Source organism: Myotis nattereri, assembly GCF_964212035.1.
Source record: "Myotis nattereri genome assembly, chromosome: 5".
Classification (NCBI taxonomy): domain Eukaryota; kingdom Metazoa; phylum Chordata; class Mammalia; order Chiroptera; family Vespertilionidae; genus Myotis; species Myotis nattereri.
The window spans coordinates 75676488-75700751 of NC_138080.1; the positions used below are offsets into that span (position 1 = coordinate 75676488).

Consider the following 24264-nt stretch of genomic DNA (forward strand, 5'->3'; position numbering starts at 1 on the left):
CTTGATGGATGCTAAAATCAGTGGGAGAAAGTATAAGAATCAGGAGCTTCGTATAGTCTCAAAGTGGCTCCCCACAGATGCATATTAGTTATAAAGGAGAAAATAAAGTAATAGATTTATAGTATAGAAACCTTGCAGAATAATTATCAGAGAACTACTGACAAACCCAAATTGAGGAACATTTTACAAATACATGACCAGTACTTTTCGAAAGTGTTAAGAGCATGAAAGACAAAAAGAGACTAGGAACCGGAGACTGGATGAAATTAAAAAAACAACTAAATGCACAGTGTGATCCTAGATTAGATACTGGACTAGAGAAAAAGGGCATGAGAGGGAAAACTGTCAAAATTTAAATAAGATCTTCACATAAATGACTATTTTAAAATGAAATAAAACTGTTTTACTGGTAGAGCCTAAAAAATTTTAAGATCTTTAGATTAGTTAAGTTTGTATCAATGTAAATTACCTTGTTTCATTAACTGTTCTATGATTATGTAAGACTAGAGGCCAGGTGGATGGATTCATGCACATTGAAATTAATTAGAAGAAGTATTTTAGAGGATAGGGAGGTTACTGGGAGACTGGCCTCCTGGAGAGGAACCAAGGGAAGGCTCTAAGACGTGTGAAGCAAGCTAACCTACTGGTTGGAGCGCCTGCCCCCTGGTGGTCAGTGCATGTCATAGCGACTGGTCGAATGAGCGGTTGGACACTTAGCATATTAGGCTTTTATTATATAGGATATTAACATCAGGGGAAGCTGGGTGATGGGTATTTGGAACTTTCACTATATTTGCAAGTTTTCTATAAGTCTAAAATTATTTCAAAATAAAAAGTTAAAAAATAATTTTTAAATATTTTTGCCTACTTTTTATTGTTCTTATGATCAATTCTATTAACCAGATTATAAACCTCTGTCAACTGTTCTACAAAAACAAATGACCTAGGAGCATAAATAAAATGAAATGTGTTAAAAATAAAATTAGCATTTCCATATGATCCAGCAATTCCAATTCTGGGTGTATGCCCAAAAAAATTGAAATCAGGACTTGAACAGGTATTTGTATACCCACATTCATAACAGCGTTATCCACAACAGTCAAAAGTCAGAAGCCACCCAGTGCCCATTGACAGATAAACGAATAAACAAAATGTGGAATAGCCCTAGCGGGTGAAGCTCAGATGGTTGAGCATATTTTCATGCACCAAAAGGTCACCAGTTTGATTCCCAGTCAGGGCACAGACCCAGGTTTCGGGTTTGATCCCAGGTTGGGGTGCATACAGAAGGCAACTGATCAATGTTTCTCTCACATCAATGTTTCTCCCTCTCCCTCTCCCTTTAAAAAAAAAAATCAAAACTTTTTTTTTAAATGTGGTATATACATACAACAGAATATTATTCAGCCTTAAAAAGGAAGGAAATTCTGATACATGCTACAATATGGATGAACCTTGAGGATATCGTGCTAAATAAAATAAGCCTGACACAAAAGGACACATATTGTATGATTTTACTTATATGAGGTATCTAGAATAGTCAATTCAGAGACAGAAAGTAAAATAGTGGCTACCAAGTGCTGAGGGAGAAAAGGTGATGGGGACTGAGTGTTTAATGGGGACAGAGTTTCATTTTGGGATGACTATAAAGTTAGAGATGGATGATGGTAATGGTTGCAGAACAATGTGAACTTATTTAATGTACTTAAAAATAGTTAAAATGGTAAATTTTATGTTATGTCTATTTTTCCGCAATAAATAAATGTAAATAAAGATAAGTCAGCAAAATAAAGATATACTCAACATTAACAAATCTAAGAAATTTAAAAATTTTTAAATATACTGACTATAAATACCACCTAGTGGTCACACTTAAAACACCAAATTTCATTATCCTAAGAGGCAGGTCAATTACAACTGCTTTTCCTCAATAATCTTACTCAAGTGTACTGAATCAGCACCTTCTCCAAACATTTGTGATATTGGCATCTCTTGATTTCACATCTGATCTAACCAGTTTTCCCACAGACTGAAAAGAGGCAGTTTCAAAGCCCTCTGGTGTACTTGGTATGCAAAGGAGCCCTATGCCAATTGGTGCTTAGCATGAAGGTACAGGAAGTCACTGGGCACTTAGAGATGGTAAATTTCTCAACCGCATGAATAAGGTCTTCAAACTAGCTAACCTTCTAATATTATCGTTAGGCAAGAATTTACAAAAGAGAACCTCATGTTCAAATTTAAGTATGAAAGCTATGTGAAGACTATGCAGTGAATTTTACTTATAGTAAACTTGCTGATAGCTTTCTGTACTTCAAACAACAGTGACTGGTATCTATCACAAGGAACTCTGGTCATAGTCATCTAAATATATGGTAGAGAGAGCCACGGCAGAGGCTGAGGTGGTCCCTGGGAAGGTGAGGCGAGCTCTTCCCGCCTCACCTCTGCTCCGTCGAGGCCTTCGGGTGGGTGACCCCGCCCCAGCGCCTGCTGAGCCCTGGCACCCAGGACCCAGGGCCGAGGTGCTCTATGGGCGGGAAGGGCCCGAAAGGACAGCGCCTGAGAGCATGGATGGGCACCTTGGGCTCGATGAAATTCTATGATCTTGCTTATTTCTATCTTGGGAAGTCCTTCCCAATGTCTACCCAAGATCTGTACTGCTGACGCACCAGTTCTCTGACCCTTGGCTTGACTTGACTGATTTGAAAGGTTTTAAAGCTCTTGGAGAAGTGAACTGTGGGGGCCTCCAAGCTGCTGGCTCCCAGCCCCAGATGGGGCAGGAAAGGACTGACCCCCACAGCTGTGCGTCGGACTCCTGGTTTCTGGCAGCCCTTCATTGTACCCTTTCCCGGGCACAGCTCCCACACCCCAGGAAGGAAGGAACTGGCCTTGATCAGGCACCTACTTGCCTGTACCAAAAAGGAGAATCTGTTTCACCAGTTGGTCTGGGTTTCCTCTAAGAAGCCTTCCTGGATTGACTGAAAGATGAGGCTAAATTCTACTAAGTTGGCTGCCTCCTCCAAGAAGCCTTTGAGGGGATGGAAGTGGGGAGACCCCAGCCCACTGCACCCAGAGCCCCTGGGATAACACTTGGCTTCGCCCTTGCTCCCGTCCCATCCCATCCCAGTTCCTCCTGTGTCGTCTGAGCTAAGATTCCTCTGAGATGGAAGTCCCACCTCCTGTCTAATAAAGACTCTTGACTACTGAACAAAAATAAATAAATAAATAAATAAATAAATAAATAAATAACTAAATGGTAGAATTTGCTCTTATACAGAGACAAATAAAAATTAATTATTTAATAAGTGGTCATATAAAATCTACAAAAGGTCATTGGGATTAAGATAGAGGTTTAAATTAAGTAAAGTTTTTAAATCACATATACAAACATTATATACATTTACTTGAGCTTACTTAATATGAAAATGCTAAAGTATGTATCAAGTAAGCAAGCAGAAATATTCCTTTAAATATCAATGTTAGAGGTGCAAAGAATTTTTAATAGGTGGTTTTTATTAGTACACTTAGTGGTAAAGCAACATATTTTTAGCCAACATTAAGATTAACATTTGGGGGAAAGTTACCTTCCTCAAGCTTTTTTTTCAGTTCTTCTATTTCTTTCTGAAATTGACGAAGTAAAGCATCCTTTGGATCTTCATTAATTCTAGCTTTATTTTTAATATTCTTAGCACGGTTAGCGTACCGTAATGTACTAATAGTTTCATCATAATTGTAATCTGCTGGCCCAATATTTGCACACTGTTGAATTAGGAATACAAAACAAAACATTGTAACACCTGATACAGTTAAAATTAATACCATTACGAAGATAACTAAAATAATTTCTAAGCATACTTCTACTCTCATCTTCTTGAAAAAGAGAATAAGACCCTAGCTGATCTGGCTCAGTGGATAGAATGTCAGCCTGTGGACTGAAGGGTCCCAGATTCGATTCCTGTCAGGGGCACATGCTTGGGTTGCAGGCTTGATCCCCAGTAGGGGATGTGCAGTAGGCAGCCAATCAATGATTCTCTCTCATCATTGATGTTTCTATCTCTCTTTCCCTCTCCCTTCTTCTCTGAAATCAATAAGATATATTTTAAAAAAGAAAGAGAGAGTAAGTATAACCACATGTATTTCCAAGTAACACAGTATGGGCTTGTATACATGGTATACTAGAAAAAGAATAACTACAAAATCAAATAAAGTAAAAAAATCAATAGTTTAAAAAATGTTATGCATATCTATTATAGGGATAAACAGGAATCTGAAAGTTGCCTGATGATAACTATAATATTATCAATTAAGTCTTACCATCATGGTCTTTGAATTTCCTCCTAAGGAATCCTGAAGAAGACGAGTCAATTTAGAATTACGATAAGGCACATGAGTGCTTTTTCCATCAACCAAGGCAGAAATTACATTACCAAGGGTGGAAAGCGAAAGATTGATTTTTGTAGCTTCCTTGAGGCGCTGTCCAGTAGCTCCAGTTTTTGCCTGTCTTTCTGAACCCTAGCAATAAGCAGACATAGAAATAAAGCTAAAATAAAAAATACAGAATATTGTTTCTAAAGCTTAATAAAAAGTAATTTAAAAGGAAAGAAATCTGATATAGTATCTGGAATTCACATCAGAATAATACCGGAAGAGAAGTGGGGAATGGTAGAGATGAAACAGGACTGGCCATGAACCAGTAATTGTTGAAGTGGGTGATGGTTACATGGAAGATCATTACATTATTCTATCTACTTTTGTACAGGTTCGAAATATTCCATAGTAAACAAAACACATACACAAGTTAACAACTTAAAAATCATATATAACTCACACCTTTTCACTTGAATTTTTATTTATTTATAAGATAAAAAAATTACAAGAGTTATTCTTTAAAGTAGTAGCCTATTACTTACAGCAAGATCTACAAGATGGAGCTTCCCCATCCTGACGTGCATGTTACCATCAACGCCTTTTTCACTGCATTCTATGGTAATTGTAAAGATGGCATGGGAACGGGAACTATGCTCATTCATATTAGTTGCACCAACAGAACCTTGAATAAAGGAAGGAAATTCTTAAAAAGTATAATAACAGGGAGTACCTTTAAAAATTAACTATCCATAATGGTTTATAATACTTAATTTTACCAGAGCCAAAAATCAAACAGCCTGGCTAAACCATAGAAGCATAGATGTGTTTAGCCATGATTAGCAGTTTCTGACAATTTATGTTGATAACAAAATAATTTGTTGTATTTCTTATACTAAAGAGGTAATTTTAGGACAAAGTAATTAATTTTAACCCGAAGTATTACTGGCTACAAAAATAACTAATTTACATAAAAATACATGGTAAATAATTCAAAAAAATATTGCTGTTTCAGCTATCTCTAAAAAAATATTATGTTCTGCGAATCTAAATCACAGAAATACTTGTATACATGCATTAGATGATGCCAGGATATTCGGCGCAGCATTTCACAACAGCAAGAGATCAGAAACAACCACAGGACAGTGGTTAATCCATTACAGACTAGTCATAATATGGAGTTAAAAAAATAAGGTAGCCCTAGCCAGTTTGGCTCAGTGGATAGAGCATCAGTCTGCGGACCAAAGGGTCCCAGGTTCGATTCTGGTCAAGGGCACATGCCTACATTGTGGACTTGATCCCTAGGAGGGGGCATGTAGGAGGCAGCCAATCAATGATTCTCTCTCATTATTGATGTTTCTATGTCTCTTTCCCTCTCCCTTCCTCTCTGAAATCAATAAATATATATATATATTTTAAAAAGGTATAACATGAAAAGATATCCATAACATATGGCTGGGAAACAAAAAGAGAGGAATACAGTGGGGCCTTGACTTATGAGTGTCCCGACTAACAAGTTTTTTTGAGATACGAGCCGTCTCTCGGCCCATTTTTTGCTTTGAGTTGCAAGCTCAAAAAAATTCGGGTTACGAGCCAGCTTCAGATACCCCACCACTAGTTGGCGCAGCGAACGTCACAGTGATTTGACATAGGAGTAATTTGAGTTATGAGCTCCGTCACAGTACGAATTAAACTCGTAAGTCAAGGCCCCACTGTATATAGTATAATCCCTCTTCTATAAAACAAAAGCATCCATTCCAAGTACTGTGTGGGTATAAATATTTTACATGAATATATTCTGTAAACAAAGAAAAAGGTGGTGTTTTGTTTTTTATAATACACATGTATTATTTTTTTCCTTAAATTCCTAAGTATTTTAAAAGCATTAGGTTAATTTTACCCAATTTCAAAATTATCTTCCTACTATATATTCATGCAGAATTTATCCACACAAGCTTTGATTTTAGAATTTAAACATTAAAATATAAACATTATTAATTATTAACATGGCTGTACTGAAGTCAGATAACTGGAATGTAAATTGCACTAATACAAAAAACGAAAGCCTAGCGCAGCCTGCGTGGCTCAGTGGTTGAGTGTCAACCTATGAACCAGGATGTCACAGTTGGATTCCCGGTCAGGACACATGCTCAGGTTGCGGGTTCGATCTCCACTGTGGGGCATGCAAGAGGCAGCCAATCAACGGTTCTCTTTCATCATTGGTGTTTCTCTCTCTCTGTCTCTCCCTCTCCCTTCCTCTCTAAAATCAATAAAAATGTATCTTTTTTAAAAAGAAAAAAAAGTAAAGCCTAAATAAGTCAGTCAGCGAAAGACAAATATCATATGATTTCACTTATATGTGGAATCTAAAGAACAAAATAAATGAACAAACAAAATTGAAACTGGCTCAGATACAGAGAGCAGACTGGTGGCTGCCAGAGGGAGCGGAGTGGGAGACTGGGAGAAAGATGAGAAGGAATTAAATACAAATTGCTAGTTACAAAATAGTCACAGGGATGTACAGCATAGGGAATATAGTCAATAATATTGTGATAACTACGTATGTGCCAGTTGGGTATTGGAAATATGGAGGGGGGGGGCAAAGGGGAGAACTATGTAAAGTATATGATTGTCTAACCACTGCGCTGTACAAGTGGAAACCAATATATAATACTGAAAGTAAACTTTAATTGAAAAAAAGAAAAAGTAAAGCCTGTCAAAAGAAGGTAAAGAAAAAATTAGGGGGAAAAAAAAGCGAAGACTTGTGACTTCATACTACATTTTTCTATTTTCTTTTAAATCAAATTATGAATTTCTTCAAAAAATATAGAGAACTATTAAACCTTGATTTTGCTGTTCCCTTATTGAGAGATACTAGTATTTGGAATGGTTTCCCACTTTAGGTCCTCATAAGGAACACAAAATGAGCGTCTCTGAGCAGATACCTCTCTCTCTCTTTAGTATTATTTCCATGGGATGTATTTTCCAAACTGGAATTACCAGGTAAAGAGTAGAAATCGTTTTATAGCTATGTGGTATCAAATCCCACGATAGCAGTATTTTCCAATTTGGATGAAGAGAGAACATGTAATTTGAAAAAATCTTATTAATACCTATTGTTTTTACAATATAAGTAAAACAAGCTATTTATGATTGTAATTTTTCTGCATATCTGGTTATAAAAACCAAGAAATGCAACAGACATGCTGTTAAATGTGACCTATGTTGAGCTTTACAATCCCTGGGAGAGAAGAGCTTGCAGCAGAGAAGTAGGCTCAATGCTCCAAACAGTGACATGTCATAACAGAAATAAAACAAAAAACATTTCCATAGCTTTAATTTTTATCCAGTATTTATTTGGAATAAAAAAATTTGTTTTTATGCTTTTCAAGAGGATATGAAAAAATGTATCCTATAAATATGCCTGCATGTGTATAAACTCATGTATATGTAAGAATATTTAATGCAGTATTGCTCAGAACAAAAGATTGAAAACAACCCAAAAGTCCATCAGTAAAAGATTAGATAAATTATGTAGATTCATGCAATGAAATACTACATCATTCTTTTAAAAATGCTTATATAGGTACTAGAGCCCCAATGCTCGAATTGGTGCACGGGTAGGGTCTAGCTGGCCTGCCCCATTGGGGCCAATTGGGCTGGGCTGGCCGGGGGAGGAGCCTCGGGCAGTTGGCAGGGCTGGCCCCGCCCCCTGGTCAAACTCCCAGTTGAGGGGACAATTTCCATATTAGCCTTTTATTACATAGGATAAGTATGAGTTAATGTGAAATGATCTCTAAGATAATATTGTTAAGTGAATAAAGTAAGAGGACAAGCTCTCTTTAAAAATACATAGACTACATCAGAAAGGGTACATTAGAAACTAACAGAAGTTGCCACCAGGAATGGGAACCAGGTGACTGAGACACAAGAGTAGGAAAGAGACTTGTTTTTCAGTGAATACTTTTGTGCCTTTTGAATTTTACCTTATATGTATGAATTACTTATTCAAAAATGTAATTTTTAAGAAAAGGAATTTGGTGTAAAGGCTGAAAACACTGCTCTACAAAAATATTAACCAATTTACAAGGATGCCCACATGTAAATATACTGAAATAATTTAAATCTGCATTTTAGTTGCTAGGCAGGCTGTTTGTGAGATGACTGACTTATTTTCTTAAGTATAAAATTAACTATTTCTATACTATGACCATCTGTAAAAAATGGAATTAAGTTTATATTTGTATTGATTCTTTTATTTATTTATAATAGCGTCTTTTATTGTCCCATATTCCTCTTCTGCTATTTCCCTCTTGATAGTTATTTTACTATATTTCAATATGATAAAGTTTATGTTTTTATGTTGGAACTTTTGTGCTAAACATTTGTACTAAATATTCAATTCTTGGACTCTATTTATTAAGAGTATTTTCCTCTCTGCTATCTTAGGTTTTCAAATCCCTTTATCTTTATTTCATTTTATTAAACTAATTCTCAGGTACTTAATGGGAGCTTTTGGTCACTACTATAAATGAAATCTTATGTTAAAATTTTTTTAAATTAAGTAAGCAGTACATGAACATATTCCTGGGACAAAAAATTTTAAAGTATATTTTTAAAAAGCAATGAAAGCTCCCAACATCCCTTTTTTCCAATCTTACTTCCCCTTTCCTAAAAGTAACCCCTATTAAATGTCCTTTCATTTCTATTTTACATGCACACATGTGAACATACAGACACACACACATACACACACACACTATCCAAACACATAGTTTAATAATTTGGCTTTTTTACAAATATATTAATGGGATGATGTAGTAATACTATTCTGAAATTTGCTGTTCACTTAGTAATACATATATCTTGAAAATATTCCAGGTCTCTACAAGGAGATTAAACTCATTGTGATTTTTCTCAGAGCTTCATTATAGTCTACAGTATTTTTGTACCATAATTTATATAACCAATGTTTTATTTATAGTTATTTAGATTGTGTCAAATTTTTTATCACAAATAATGTCTCAATAGAAATTTGTTATACTTAAATATATTTTTCTAGAATATATATCTAGAATTAGAAACACTATGTCAAAAGAAATGCATTTTTTAAAATTTCAACAGTTACTGTTATACTGCCCTTCAAAAAACCGTACTATTTTATAATCTCATCACCAGTACAGCCTCACCAACCTGTATAACCCTTCATCCAAACTGATGGGTAAAATATCTCCCACTGTTGTTTTAATATGCATTTTCCTAATTATTTGTGAAGTTGCTACAAAGTAAGTGCTCAATAAATGTTACCAAATATTAACATCCTTTCACATGCTTATTGCTGTGTACAGTTCTGTGAATAACATATTTGTACATATCGTTTGCTCATTTTCCTGTTAAAATTTGGTCTTTTCTACGACTTGGTTTTTAAGAATGCAATTGATTTTTTAAATATGTTTTTATTGATTTCGGAGAATAAGGGATAGGGAGAGAAAATCAGAAACATCAGTGATGGGAGAGAATCATTGATCGGCTGTCCCCTGTACACCCCACACTGGGGATCGAGCCGGCAATCCAGGCATGTGCCCTGAGCAGGAATCAACCATGACCTCCTGGTTCATAGGTTGACATTCAACCACTGAGCCATGCTGGCTGGGCTGCAACTGATTTTTTAAATATTTGTTTAATTTCCTTGATTTTCAGTCTAGTCATAAAAAACTTCGAAACGTGTTTACTTCCTATGTTCTAATCTTTCATCTCTAATCTCTAATTGCTATTAGCAACATCACTAGTATGAGGCCTGGGGCATCTGTGTATTAAATATTGCTAAAGTTCTTTATTATTTAGACAAAACCTGAAACAATTACTAAAAAAAATACCACTTTGGTTCGATATCTGGTGAAAACATATGCCAGGGTTGGGCCCGATCCCCAGTGTGGGGCACGCAGGAGGCAGCTGATCAATGATTCTCTCTCATCTTTGATGTTTCTCTCTCTCTCTCCCACTCCCTTCCTCTCTGAAATGAATAAAAATATACATTTTTAAAATACCACTTTAATTTTGTTTTGCTTTTCCTGTCAATAAAAGGGTGGCAGTATAATGCCTGGTTATACTGATTCATGGTTAGATTAAAATATTCATTCTGCCACTTATTAAGTAGTATATAACCTTGGACAAGCTATTTAAAGTAAGTCTTGGTTTCCTCAATCATAAAATAGGAATTTAATACTGTCATAGTCTACTGTGAAGATTAAAAGAGACCATTCTAATAAATCACTTAGAACAAGCACTTCCTACATTGTAAGTGCTCAATAAATGTTACCAAATATTACTGTAGCTAACAAATAAACAGCTATATAAAATATAGCACTAGTACTAAGAAACAAAATTTTGGTCAGCACAGAAAGTAATTTGTGATATCTTTCACCCGTATGTGCTCTCTACCTAGTAAATAATCAAAGAGAAAGGATTTTCAAGAAACTTAAAAATCCAGTCTTTGTGGAACAAAATGTCACACCAGTTTTTGTTTCTAAACCAGCCTACTCAACACATAAATGTTTAATAAAAATTATGAATTACACTTACGATTTTTGTGGCCCAGTGTCATAATTCTATCCATATCATCAGCATTATTTACCACATAAGCTGATAAATCTTTGATATAAACTCCCACATCAGGTCTTTCTTTAACCTAAGAAAAATAATCATAAGACTTAACACATATTCCATAATTCTTTCACATCTAGTCATTGAACATCTATGTGTTATTTATTGAACACTGAACATCCACTACATATAATGTGTAAATAAGTGTGTTACTTAACACAATTATTTATTAAACATCTGTGAGACACTCACTGCTTGATATTGAGTATACAGTGATAAGGTAGACAGTCTCTACACTTGTGGAAGTGAAAATCTATAGGGAGAACATACAAATAATTACACACAAAAATTATTTTATTTCCACTGTGATAATGCCATGAATTAAAAAATATAAGACAATATAAGAATACATTAGAGAGACTTATGCTGGTGAAGCAGGGACAGAATAAGTTTCCCTAAGATGATGTAAGCTAAGACTTAAAGAAACAGGAAGTAGCCAATCTGGATTGGGGTAGGAGGAAAAGAATAAATGTAAGGATTCTGAAATAAGAATAAAGTAGGCTGGAAAGAATAGGAAGCAGGACAGGGGTAGGAGTAGGATAGGGTGGCGAGAGTGTAGGATAGCTGGCTATAGAGGCAGGCATAGATAAGGTGAAGCTATTATTGGTCTTTGGAAAGTACTCCAATTTCAATTATCCTTACCTCTAACCTCTGTGTTTGATCCTTGCCCAAGAGGTCACGAACCTCTTCATTATATATTTCCAAATAAGACACTCGAACCAAAAACCTATAAATAAAACATCACTTTAAAAACATAAAACAGTGAAATATTTATAAGAACAGTTTTAAAGTGTGTTTATGAAATTTGTACCTATATGCCTTTCTTAAGTTTGTACTTCTTAATATTGGAAAAATAAAAGAATTATTTTACCTTGTATCACCCTCTGCTTTTGCAATATGACCAAATATATGAGCAAATGAATTTGGAATGATTCCTCTCAGTTCAGGAACAGCTCGAACACCTTCCATAGTAAAAGTTTTGCCTGTTCCAGTTTGTCCATATGCAAAAATAGTCCCTGAAAATAAAGAGAATCAATGTCTTTTTAGAGTATAAGTCTGTAGAACAATAGCTCTTGAAATTAATTCCTTTGACACTGTGATGCAATTTCTTCCCTGAATTCTAGTACAAGTTTCACTTTTATTGACAATAATTACAATATGTATGTACTCTATGCCTCATGAGCAAAGCACTATTAAAGTACTACAGTCAGTGAGATACTTCTAATTATTAATAAAAAGAACTCCAAACCATAAATGTAAAATCTTACATTTAAAAACATTTCTTGTAATGTGTACAGTAATTACGTAATATGGACATTAAGTTGGAAAAGACAGTGTAATTACAGCAAAAGAATACAGGTTCTAGATCAGAAAGACCTCAGTGTGAATCACATATCTGCCACTTTTTATCCACTTGACCTTAAGCAAGTTTCTATCCAGACATAGTCTCCTCAAAGGTAAAATGGGAATAAAAATTTAGCTACTCTACATTAATAGTGAGGACCAAATGAAACACTTCAAGTGACCAACATGACGTCTGGTAGGGTACAAGTAAATGGTAGTTATTTTCTTCATAATCCTAAAGTAACTGCATCCCAGAACAAAGCTCATAAATATTCATAGAAGTGAAAAAATATCTAAGACCCAAGGTAAAATTCACAGTCTAGCATCAAACAAAAAAACTGCCAAGCTTGCAAAAAAGCAAAAATATATGACTCGTAATTAAGAAATCAATCAACAATCAAAACCAACTCAGAACTGACACTAATGTTAGAATCAGCAGACAAGGACATTAAAACTGTTATAAAAATTGTATTCTGTATGTTAAAAAGTTCACTGGAAACTTTGGAAGAACTTGGATGGAAGACATAACAAGATCAAAATCAAACCTCGAGAGATGAAATCTACAATGTGTGAGATGAAAAATACAATGACAGGGTTAATGGTAGAGCAGACATTGCAAACGAAAACATACAAAAAACCCATCATAAAGAAAGAGAAAAATTTTTGAAAAAAACCAGTAAGTTATGGGACAATTTCAAGTAGACTAATATATACATCAGTGTAGTCCCCCAAATAGTAGAGAGAGGGGAGAGAAAAAATGCTTTAAGAAATAATGTCTTAAATTTCTCCAAATTTGATGAAAACTACAATCCCACAAGTCCAAGGAACTTAATGAACTGTAAGCACAGAAGCATGAAGAAAAACATACCAAAAAAAAAGGAAAAACATATCAAGACACATCATAATCAATTGCTCTAAGAAGAAAATGTCAAAACAACCAGAGAAAAGAAAGACATTATATATAGAAGAACCAAGATAAGAATGAAAGCAGATTTCTGGTCATAAAAAAAATACAAATGAGAAGACTACAGTAATATCGTTAAAGTATTAAAAGAAGAAACTAAGAATCTATACTATACTCTGAAAATACTTTCAAAAACAAAAACAAAATGAATACTTTTTTAGACTATAAATGCAGAAGAATTCATCACAGTAGACCTCCCCTCTAAGAAATGTTAAAGGAAGTTCTACAATGCAGAAGGAAAGTGAAACTAGATGGAAATGTGAATCTACATAAAGCAATAAAGAGTACCAGAAATGGTAACTACATGGCTTAAATAAATATGTAAGATTTTTCTCTCATTATTTAAATCTCTTTAAAAGGTAACTGATGATTTAAACAAATGTAATAACAATGTGGTTTGGAGTTTATAACATGTAGAAGTAAAATATATGACAACAATAGCACAAAGCCTAGGAGGACAGAAATGGGAGTATAGTGTAAAATGTTTATATTACACATAAACTTGCATATCACTTGAAGATAAACTGTGATATATTAAATAATTATACTATGAACGTTAAAGCAAACCCTAAAATACAACAAAGATGTATTGATGGAATAACAAACATAATTCATTAATTCAAGAAGGCATAAAAAGAGGAAAAGGTGAACAAAGAACAAAGGGGACAAAAATAAATAGCAAGATGATAGATTTACACCTACCCATATAATCATATTAAATGTATCTATTAAAGAAAATGAACCTGTAGTTAAAAGCCTTCTCACCAAAATAAAACCCCACAAGACAAACAAAAACTCCAGGCCCAGTCAACTTAACTGGTGAATTCTTAGGGAAGATATAATACTAACTCTAGACCAGTGGTTCTCAACTTAGGCTGCACATTAGAATCACCTGGGAATTTTTTTAAAATCCTGATTTGTGGGCCTTATCCTCCAGAAATTCTGTTTCTTTATTATGGGGTGGGGCCACAACATTAGTAAGAAAGAAACAGAATTTCCGGAGGATGAGGCCCAAAAATCAGAATTTTAAAAAGATTCCCAGCCGAGACCGGTTTGGCTCAGTGGATAGAGCGTTGGCCTGCGGACTGAAGGGTCCCGGGTTCGATTCCGGTCAGGGACATGTGCCTGGGTTGCGGGCATATCCCCAGTGGGAGATGTGCAGGAGGCAGCTGGTCGATGTTTCTCTCTTGTCGATGTTTCTAACTCTCTCTCTCCCTTCCTCTCTGTAAAAAATCAATAAAAAATATATTAAAAAAAAAAAAAAGATTCCCAGGTGATTCTAATGTGCAGCCAAGGTTGAGAACCACTGCTCTAGGCCAATTTTTTTCAGATAATTAAAAAGGAGGGAATATTTCCCAACTCATTCTATGAAATTAGAGCTATCCTGATAACAAAACCCTATAAAGACATTACAGGAAAACTATACACTTATGTTCCTCATGAACAGAGATGCAAAAAATGTAAACAAAATTTTAGGGAATCAAATCTAACAATATATAAAAGGATAATACGCTATGACCAGGTGGCATGGCTGGTTTCATATTTTAAAATCAATCAATGCAATTGACCATATTAACAGACTTTTTTAAAAGATCATTTAAATAAGTGCAGAAAAAATTGCATTTGACAAAATATACCAGTGATGGTAAACCTATCACACGCGTGTCAGAGGTGACACGCGAACTCATTTTTTTGGTTGATTTTTCTTTGTTAAATGGCATTTAAATATATAAAATAAATATAAAAAATACAAGTCCTTGTTTTACTATGGTTGCAAATATCAAAAAATTTTTATATGTGACACGGCACCAGAGTTAAATTAGGGTTTTTCAAAATGCTGACACGCCAAGCTCAAAAGGTTCGCCATCACTGAAATATACATTCCTGAAAAAACTCTCAGCAAACTAAGAACAGAGGGAAACATCCTCAATCTGATAAAGGATGTCTATGAAAAATCTACAAATAGAAATAAGCCAGTCAGAGAAAGATAAATATCACATGATCTCACTCATATGTGGAATATAATGATCAACATAATTTGATGAACAAGAATAGATCCAGCCCTAACCGGTTTGGCTCAGTGGATAGAACGTCAGCCTGCGGACTGAAAGGTCCCAGGTTCGATTCCGGTCAAGGGCAGGTACCTTGGTTGTGGACACATCCCCAGTAGGAGGTGTGCAGGAGGCAGCTGATCAATGTTTCTCTCTCATTGATGTTTCTAACTCTCTAACCATCTCTCTTCCTCTCTGTAAAAAATCAATAAAATATATTAAAAAAAAAAAAAGAATAGATCCAGAGACAAATGGGGGGGGGGGTGTTAGAGAACAATCAAAGGACTTGTATGCATGCATATCAGCATAACCAATAAACACAGACACTGGGACAGTGGGGGCTTGTCCTGGGTGGGAATGGCTGGAGTGGCGAGCGGGAGCGTCAACTGGGGAAAAAGGAGACCTATGTAAAACTTTAGACTAGTGGTTCTCAACCTTCTGGCCCTTTAAATACAGTTCCTCATGTTGTGACCCAACCATAAAATTATTTTCGTTGCTACTTCATAACTGTAATGTTGCTACTGTTATGAATTGTAATGTAAATATCTGATATGCAGGATGGTCTTAGGTGACCCCTGTGAAAGGGTCGTTCGACCGCCAAAGGGGTCGCGACCCACAGGTTGAGAACCACTGCTTTAGACGATAAATCAAAACAAAAAAGAAAGAAAAACATCTACAAATCACATCATATTTACTAGTAAAACAATGAATGCTTTCTCTCTAAGATCAGGTACAAGACAAAATGTCCACTATCACCACTACTACATTGTACTGTAGGTTCTAGCCAGTGCAATTCAGGTAACAGAAAGAAATTATGAAACTATAGTGCAATTCAAGTAATAAAAGAATAGGGAAGAGCCGTGACTGGTTTGGCTCAGTGGATAGAGCATCGGCCTGCGGACTGAAGGATCTCGGGTTCGATTCCAGTCAAGGGCATGTACTTTGGTTGCGGACACATCCCCAGTGGGAGGTGTGCAGGAGGCAGCTGATCGATGTTTCTCTCTCATCGATATTTCTAACTCTCTATTCCTCTCCCTTCCTCTCTGTAAAAAATCAATAAAATATATTAAAAAAAAAGAATAGGAAAGAAAGAAATTGGTTGAACTATCTTTATTTGCAAACAACATGCTCTTGTGTCTGTAGAATATCCTAAGGAATTTACATAAATATAATAATAATAATAGTAATGATAGTCTACTAGAAATAATAAGTTTAGCAAGGTTGCAGTATACAACAGTTTTTAAAAAATAAACTGCAAAATACAATGAGATACCACTTCATAATATTAGCATGGCTACAATAAAAAAGACAAATAACAAATTTTGTCAAAGATGTGGAGAAATTAGGAACCTCATACATTGTTGGTGGGTATATAAATGGTGCAGCCACTATGGAAAAGTCTGGCAGTTAACTTTTTGACCCAGCAATTCCACTCCAGGTAACATATACATAAAAGAACTGAAAACATGTTCACACAAAAACTTGTACAAGAATGTTCATAGTAATATTCTTCATAATAGCCAAAAAATGAAAATAATTGTTCATCAACTGATAAATGAATATACAAAATATACTATATCCGTACAATGGAATATTATTTTGCCATAAAAAGAATGAAGTACTGATACATACAATAAGGATGAACACTGAAAACATGATGAGGAGTCAGACACAAAAGACGATGTAGTGTGTGATTCTATTTATATGAAATGCCCAGAACAGGCAAACACATACACACAGAAAGTAGTAAGTTGTTGCAGAGTAGGAGAGAGCAGAATTAAATGTAACTACTAATACGGATAAAAGTTTCTTTTTTGGGGGGTAATGAAAATGTTCTCGAAACTGATAATGGTACAGTTGCACAACACTATGAAGGTACTGAAAACCTGACTTGTACACTGTAAAGTGGTTAAAGTAGTAAATTTTATGTTATTTGAATTGTTATCTCAATAAAAAAAAACCCTACTAAAATAATCAAGTGCATTTCTATACATTCACAATGCATAATTCCAAAAATGAAATTATAAAAACAGTTCTGTTCACAAAAGTATCAAAAAAATAATTAAAAACAAATTTATTAAAACTATAAAAATACTGATATAAGAAATTAAACAAGACATTATAAATGGACAAATATATCATGTTCCTGGACCAGAAGACTCCAACATCGTCAGAATAACAATTCAACAAAATCCCAGATTACTTTGGTAGAAATTGACAAGGTGATCTTAAAATTTATATGAAAATGCAAAGGACACCAGAAAAAACACACAATAATTTTGAAAAAGAATAAAGTTAGAGATCATATATTACCTAATTTCAAAACATTATAAAGCTGCAGTAATCAAAAGAGGATATACGTGGAATAGAATAGACAATCCAACATAAGCCCACACATTTGTGGTCCCTTCATTTAAAAGAACCAAGTTAGTTCCAAAGGAAAGGATGGCCTTTTCAACAAATGGTGCTGGAACAATTGGATATCCACAGGCAAGAAGGAAAAAAATAGGGAAAGAACTAGACTCTTACTTCACATCACATACAAAAACTCAAAATGGATGACAGACCTAAATGTAAGACCTAAAATGTTTACAACTTGTAGATAAAAACATACGAGAATCTCACTCACAGGGAAGGAAGGGCCAGGGTCCTTTCTCTGGCCTACAATACCCACATGAGCTGCTCTGCCCATTTACCGCTCTGACCTTGTCTAACACACTTGGGTTTGTTCACTTGATGCCAACTCCTCTGGCCTCTTCTCATTCCTGGAACACACCAAGCACATTTCTGCTTATGGGGCTTTGTGCTTGTTTGTTCCTCTGCTTAGAATGTACTTCTCTCAGCTATCCACGTGGGTAGATTCCTACTTTCTTCAGCTCTGCTTTTATGGTACTTGGTTGAGCGTCAACCTATGAACCAGGAGGTCACAGTTCGATCCCCAGTCAGGGCACATGCCCGGGTTGTGGGCTCGATCCCCAGTGTGGGGCGTGCAGAAGGCAGCCCATCAATGATTCTCTCTCATCATTGATGTTTCTATCTCTCTCTCCCTCTCCCTTCTTCTCTGAAATCAATAAGAATATTTAAAAAAAAAGATATGAAGGATACACTATCTGATCTGAAGAACAAACAAACAAGCAGAACTGAAACAGACTCACTGATACTCACAGAGAACTAAACAGACTCACAGAGAACATTCTGACAGTTGCCAGATGGGCAGGGGGTTAAGGAGATAGGTGAAAAAAGGGATTAAGAAGTACAAATTGGTTGTTACAGAATAGTTACGGGTATGTATAAAATACAGCATAGGGAATATAGTCAATAATATTCTAATAACTATGTATGGTGTCACTGGGTACTAAATTTATGAGGGTGATCACTTAGTAAGTTATGTAATATCTAATCATTGGGGTGCACACCTGAAGCTAACATAATAACGTATGTCAACTGTAATTGAAAAATAAAAAATTTTAATGGGAAAAAATTGGCCAAACAAGTTACTACTCTCCCAATTAATTATAATACAGACTTCATAAAAATAAAATAAATATACATTAACCATACGACCCAGCAATTCCACTCCTAGGTATCTACCCAAGAAAAACCTTAAAATGTATCTGTACAGATACATGCAAAAGGATGAAACTAGATCACCAACTCACACCATACACAAAAATAAACTCAAAATGGATAAAAGACTTAAACGTAAGACGGGAAACCATAAAAATACTAGAGGAATCCACAGGCAGCGAAATCGCAAACATATGCCAAAGAAATTTCTTCTCTGATAATGCTCCTAGGGCAATGGAAACTAAAGAGAAAATAAACAAATGGGACTACATCAAAATAAGAAGCTTTTGCACAGCAAAGGAAACCATCAACAAAACAACAAGAAGACCCACTACATGGGAGAACATATTTGCCAATGATACCACCGATAAGGGTTTAATTTCCAACATTTACAGGGACCTCATGAAACTTAACAAAAGGAAGATAAATAATCCAATAAAAAAATGGGCAACGGACCTAGATAGACACTTCTCGAAAGAGGACATACAGAAGGCCGAAAGACATATGAAAACATGCTCAAAGTCACTAATTATACGAGAGATGCAAATCAAAACGACAATGCGTTATCATCTCACACCTGTTAGAATGACTATCATCAACAAATCAATAAACAACAAGTGTTGGAGAGGATGTGGAGAAAAAGGAACCCTTCTGCACTGCTGGTGGGAATGCAGACTGGTGCAGCCACTGTGGAGAACAGTATGGAGCTACCTCAGAAGACTAAAAATGGAACTCCCATTTGACCCAGTGATCCCACTACTAGGAATATATCCCAAGAAACCAGAAACGCCAATAAGAAAAGATATATGCACCCCTATGTTTATAGCAGCACAATTCACCATAGCTAAGATTTGGAAACAGCCTAAGTGCCCATTAGCAGATGAGTGGATTAGAAAACTGTGGTACATATACACAATGGAATACTATGCTGCGGTAAAAAAAAAAAAGGAACTCCTGCCTTTTGCAACAGCATGGATGGAACTGGAGAGCATTATGCTAAGTGAAATAAGCCAGTCAGAGAAAGATAAATACCACATGATCTCACTCATTTGTGGATTATAGAGAACAACATAGACTGATGAAAAGGGACAGACCCAAAGACTGAGAAACAGCGATCAGGCTATCAATCCCCAGAAGGAAAGTAGGGGAGGGAGGGGGTAAGGGGAAGAGATCAACCGAGGGACTTGTATACATGTATATAAGCCAAACCATGGACATGGACAACAGGGGGATGGGAGTAGGAGTTTGTGTGTGGGGGGAGGTTGGGGGTGAATGGGGGTATGTGGACACATTTGTAATACCTTAACTAATAAAAAAAAAAAATGTATCTGTACAAAGCCTTAAAAGGAATGCTCATAGCAGCATTTTATATAATAGCCAAAAAATTGGAATCCAGATTTCCATCAAAGATCATAAAAGGTGATATATTCAGCAATAAAAAAGAGCCAAACTACTGATAGATGCTACAACATGAATGACCCTCAAAAAAAGTATGCCAAATAAAAGAAAATAGATAAGAAAGATGACAGTGTAGGATTTGATTTATATGACATTCTGAGTAAAGGTGAAACCATAAATAGAAAGCAAGTCAATTGCTACCTGGGGGTGGGACTGTAAATGGATATAAAGGAACTTTTGGGGGTGATAAATTGAATTGTGTGCTAGTTTCACAACTGTATGTGTTCACTACAACTCATCAAACTATAATTGCAATAAGTGAATTTATGGGTTACTAATAATACCAAAATAAAGTTGTTTTTAAAGAAAGAACTATACAAAGTACTCACCATTGTAGCCTTCAAGAACAGAATCAATAATAGGCCTTGCAGTTAAGTTATAAACATCAAGTTGTTTACTCTCTGGTCCAAAAACTGTATCAAAAGTAAATGTCTTTGGAGGTTCATTGGAAGAATCGGTCTTATGTACAGTGATAGTTCCCCTCATCTCATCCACACTGACAGCCTGTCTGTAGCACATGGACTTCTCTCTCTCATTGAGGGGTCGGCACCTCACAACCACCTTCACATTATCACAGCTTTCTGGCTTCTCTGACTTATTGATCTGGTGGAGAAAATATTTACATGAAAAGAACATTTACATTTACCTTCAACAGATTAAGTTTAAAATTTGAAAAAGGTGACTATGCCATCTCAGTGCCTTGCACATGTAAGTACTCCATAAACATCTGTTAAATGCAATTCAACATCTTACAGCTAATAGAAAAAGTGTACTTAAAAATGTGAAAAAGAAAAGTTTCTTTACAATACAAATGAGGGGAGGGAAAATATAATTTACATTTATAGTAAATGCTACTCAAGCAGAAATGAATCAGTATATTATTGTCATTCTGCACAAAAGTCCCGGAATTCCTGAGTTTCCTACCTGTAGGAAACACATGTGAACAAAATTAACAACTTTAATCATCAAGAATATAGTAGGTAGCAGGTCCTCTGTTCTCCTGAGACTTTTATTTTTTTATAATGAATTAGTAAAATGTTTTTTATCATATAATACATCCATATATAGTCTATTTTCTTTATAGAAGGCAACAATAAATGAAAGACAAAAGGGGGAAAATGGCAGCAGAGAAAAATGTTTTAGTATGACTACTATTTGATACTCTTCGATGCACTAGAGAAACAATCTACTTAAAACTCTTCAATGGTTTCCCACAAATCTTAGGATAAAAATAAAAATCCTTGCCGAAACCGGTTTGGCTCAGGGGATAGAGCGTCGGCCTTCGGACTGAAAAGTCCCAGGTTCGATTCCAGTCAAGGGCATGTATCTGGGTTGCGGGCATATCCCCAGTAGAAGATGTGCAGGAGGCAGCTTATCGATGTTTCTCTCTCATCGATGTTTCTAACTCTCTATCTCTCTCCCTTCCTCTCTGTAAAAAATCAATAAAATATATTTTAAAAAAAATCCTTAAGGTAAGATCTGGCTCTGGCCCATGTCGACCTCTCCTATCTTCTTTCACAAGTTACCGTGCTTGGCTTTCTTAGCCACAGCCACAGTGGCTTTCTTTTAGGCCTTTTATTGTCACCATGGTCCCTCTCACCACAGACCTTTTTACGTGTAGTTCCTTCTGCCTAGAACATCCCTCACTCCCCTCTTCATTTATACTGCACGTCTCAGCTCAAAAGTCACTTCAACTGGGCAGACTTCTGAGTAGGTCAAATCCTTGTACAGGCATACCTCAGCGATACTGCAGGTTCAATACCAAACCACAATAATAAATGGAGTAATGTAATAAAGAGAGTAATGCAATAGGAGCCATCATCTTTTTGCTGGTGGAAGGTCTTGCCTTCAATTTGTAAAAACACAAAACATCTGTGAAACGCAATAAACAGCAATAACACAAGGCATGCCTGTGTAGGCGCTGAGAGCACTTCTCACTTTTGCATCCGGTTACAATTACACTTTTGATTACTCATTATTTAATTAGTGTCTGTTTTTCTCTGCCTACACCAGAGGTTGCAAACAGGTCGTCAAGGGGCTGAATTCAACCCACAGATGTCTTTTGTTTGGCTCATAGTATATTTAAAAATCTCTCGGCCCGGCCAGTGTGGCTCAGTGGTTGAGAGTCAACCTATGAACCAGGAGGTCACGGTTCAATGTCCAGTCCATGCCAGGTCCACTGTGGAGTGTGCAGGAGGCAGCCGATCAATGATTCTCTCTCATCATTGATATTTCTATCTCTCCCTCTCCTTTCCTTTCTGAAACTAATAAAAATATTAATTTTTATTTCGTTGCTAAAAGTTAAAAATTGAGCCAAAACCGGTTTGGCTCAGTGGATAGAGCGTTGGCCTGCGGACTGAGAGGTCCCAGGTTCGATTCCGGTCAAGAGCATGTACCTGGGTTGCGGACACATCCCCAGTAGGAGATGTGCAGGAGGCAGCTGATCGATGATTCTCTCTCATCGATGTTTCTAACTCTCTATCTCTCTCCCTTCCTCTCTGTAAAAAATCAATAAAATATATTTAAAAAAAAAAAAGTTAAAAATTGAAAAATTTCACAAAATAACAATTACAGATTCTCTTGAAAAAAAAAATAGATGATCTGACATCTGTAAGCCAGCATTCCTACACAGCAACACTTAATCAATCAGAACCTACTTCTATTGTATGCCACCAACTGACTTCATTAATGTTAAGTGGCTTGTCTCTATAAACATGTATGGCTTTGACCTCCGCCCAAGAAGACAAGCTTCTCTCTTTCCAAGGTCAAGAACCAGGCTGGTTTTGCTCAACATTGTATCTCTGGTGCCTACCATGTGGTTGGTGCCCAATATTTATTCAACGAATTGATAAACAATTTGAAAGCAACAAGGAACAAATATTGAGTATTTAATGCTAAGTGGCAAGCACGGTCCTTTATTTCTCCTGAGCAGTATCTTATTTCATCCTGATAACAACCCCATGAGGAAAAGTAAAATTATGTGGGAACTAAGGGCTCAGAAAGATTAAATTGTCCAAGGCCTCGTAACAATCAAATAACCGGCCATGGCTCAGGTGTTCTCCTGATCCTATACAGGACTACGGTCACCCCTTTCCTAAGTGCACAAGACAAGGGTACCACCCCCCACCCCCTCACACACAAAGACACCTAGGGGTTACATTCTTGCACTGTAAGCCAAGGCGCCCCAAGAGAAATGACAGCTCGAGTCAGGGGCCTGGAGTAGGGGCAGGCAGCCCTCGCTCTGCTGCCTTCCGGAGCCTGGCTCCGCTGTGGAGATCCTATGGTGTGCGGAGCATCCAAAACCGACTCTCTGTGGCCGCTCCCAGATGCCCAACCCAGCGGGCAGAGCTGAAAGCCAGAGCGCATCCTCTGGCACAGCGCCTCCATTCCAGCAGCGCAGGCCCCGCGGGATGCAGCAGCGACAAGGGTAGCAGAGCTGGCCCCGGTCCCTCCCAAGGGCAGGAGGAGGCCCGCGCAGCCCAGGCCCACCCACCAGGCTCCCCAACCGCCCGGGACCCAGGACCCGGGGCTGGGCCGGGCCTGCCCCGCCCCACCCCGGCCGCCCGCCAGCCTGCTCCGCGCCTCCATGGCAACGGCCGCACCCCCGGGCCAGGCCGCGGAGCTGAAGAACCACAGCGGCTGAGCCATTCTCCTCACCGGCATTGTGGCTCTCTCCCGTGCCCGTGGACGTCCGCGCCCAGGGTGCAGTCCAACGACGCGGGGTTCGCGGGACCGGCTGGCCGAAGATGACTGAAAAACCGCCTTGGCGCTCCCGAGACTGCGGCTCCGGGGCGAGAGTGCGCTCTGCGCAGGCGCACCCCGGGCTCGCCCCGCCCGATTCCCGAGCCTCGGGCTTCC

The 24264-nt window shown here is 36.9% G+C and overlaps 1 protein-coding gene across 1 annotated transcript in view; it reads right to left on the bottom strand.

Annotated features, from left to right (window-relative positions):
- Positions 1–24264, bottom strand: part of KIF3A (kinesin family member 3A) — a 42299-nt gene extending 18035 nt beyond the window's left edge. The window contains exons 1-8 of the mRNA XM_081092618.1: positions 24064–24264; positions 20736–21009; positions 11894–12038; positions 11665–11749; positions 10942–11047; positions 4905–5044; positions 4309–4506; positions 3579–3753 (exon numbers count right to left, since the gene is read on the bottom strand). Coding sequence (XP_080948744.1) covers positions 3579–3753; positions 4309–4506; positions 4905–5044; positions 10942–11047; positions 11665–11749; positions 11894–12038; positions 20736–21009; positions 24064–24069 — 1129 coding nt within the window. The 5' untranslated portion in view covers positions 24070–24264. The remainder of the gene's footprint in view (positions 1–3578; positions 3754–4308; positions 4507–4904; positions 5045–10941; positions 11048–11664; positions 11750–11893; positions 12039–20735; positions 21010–24063) is intronic.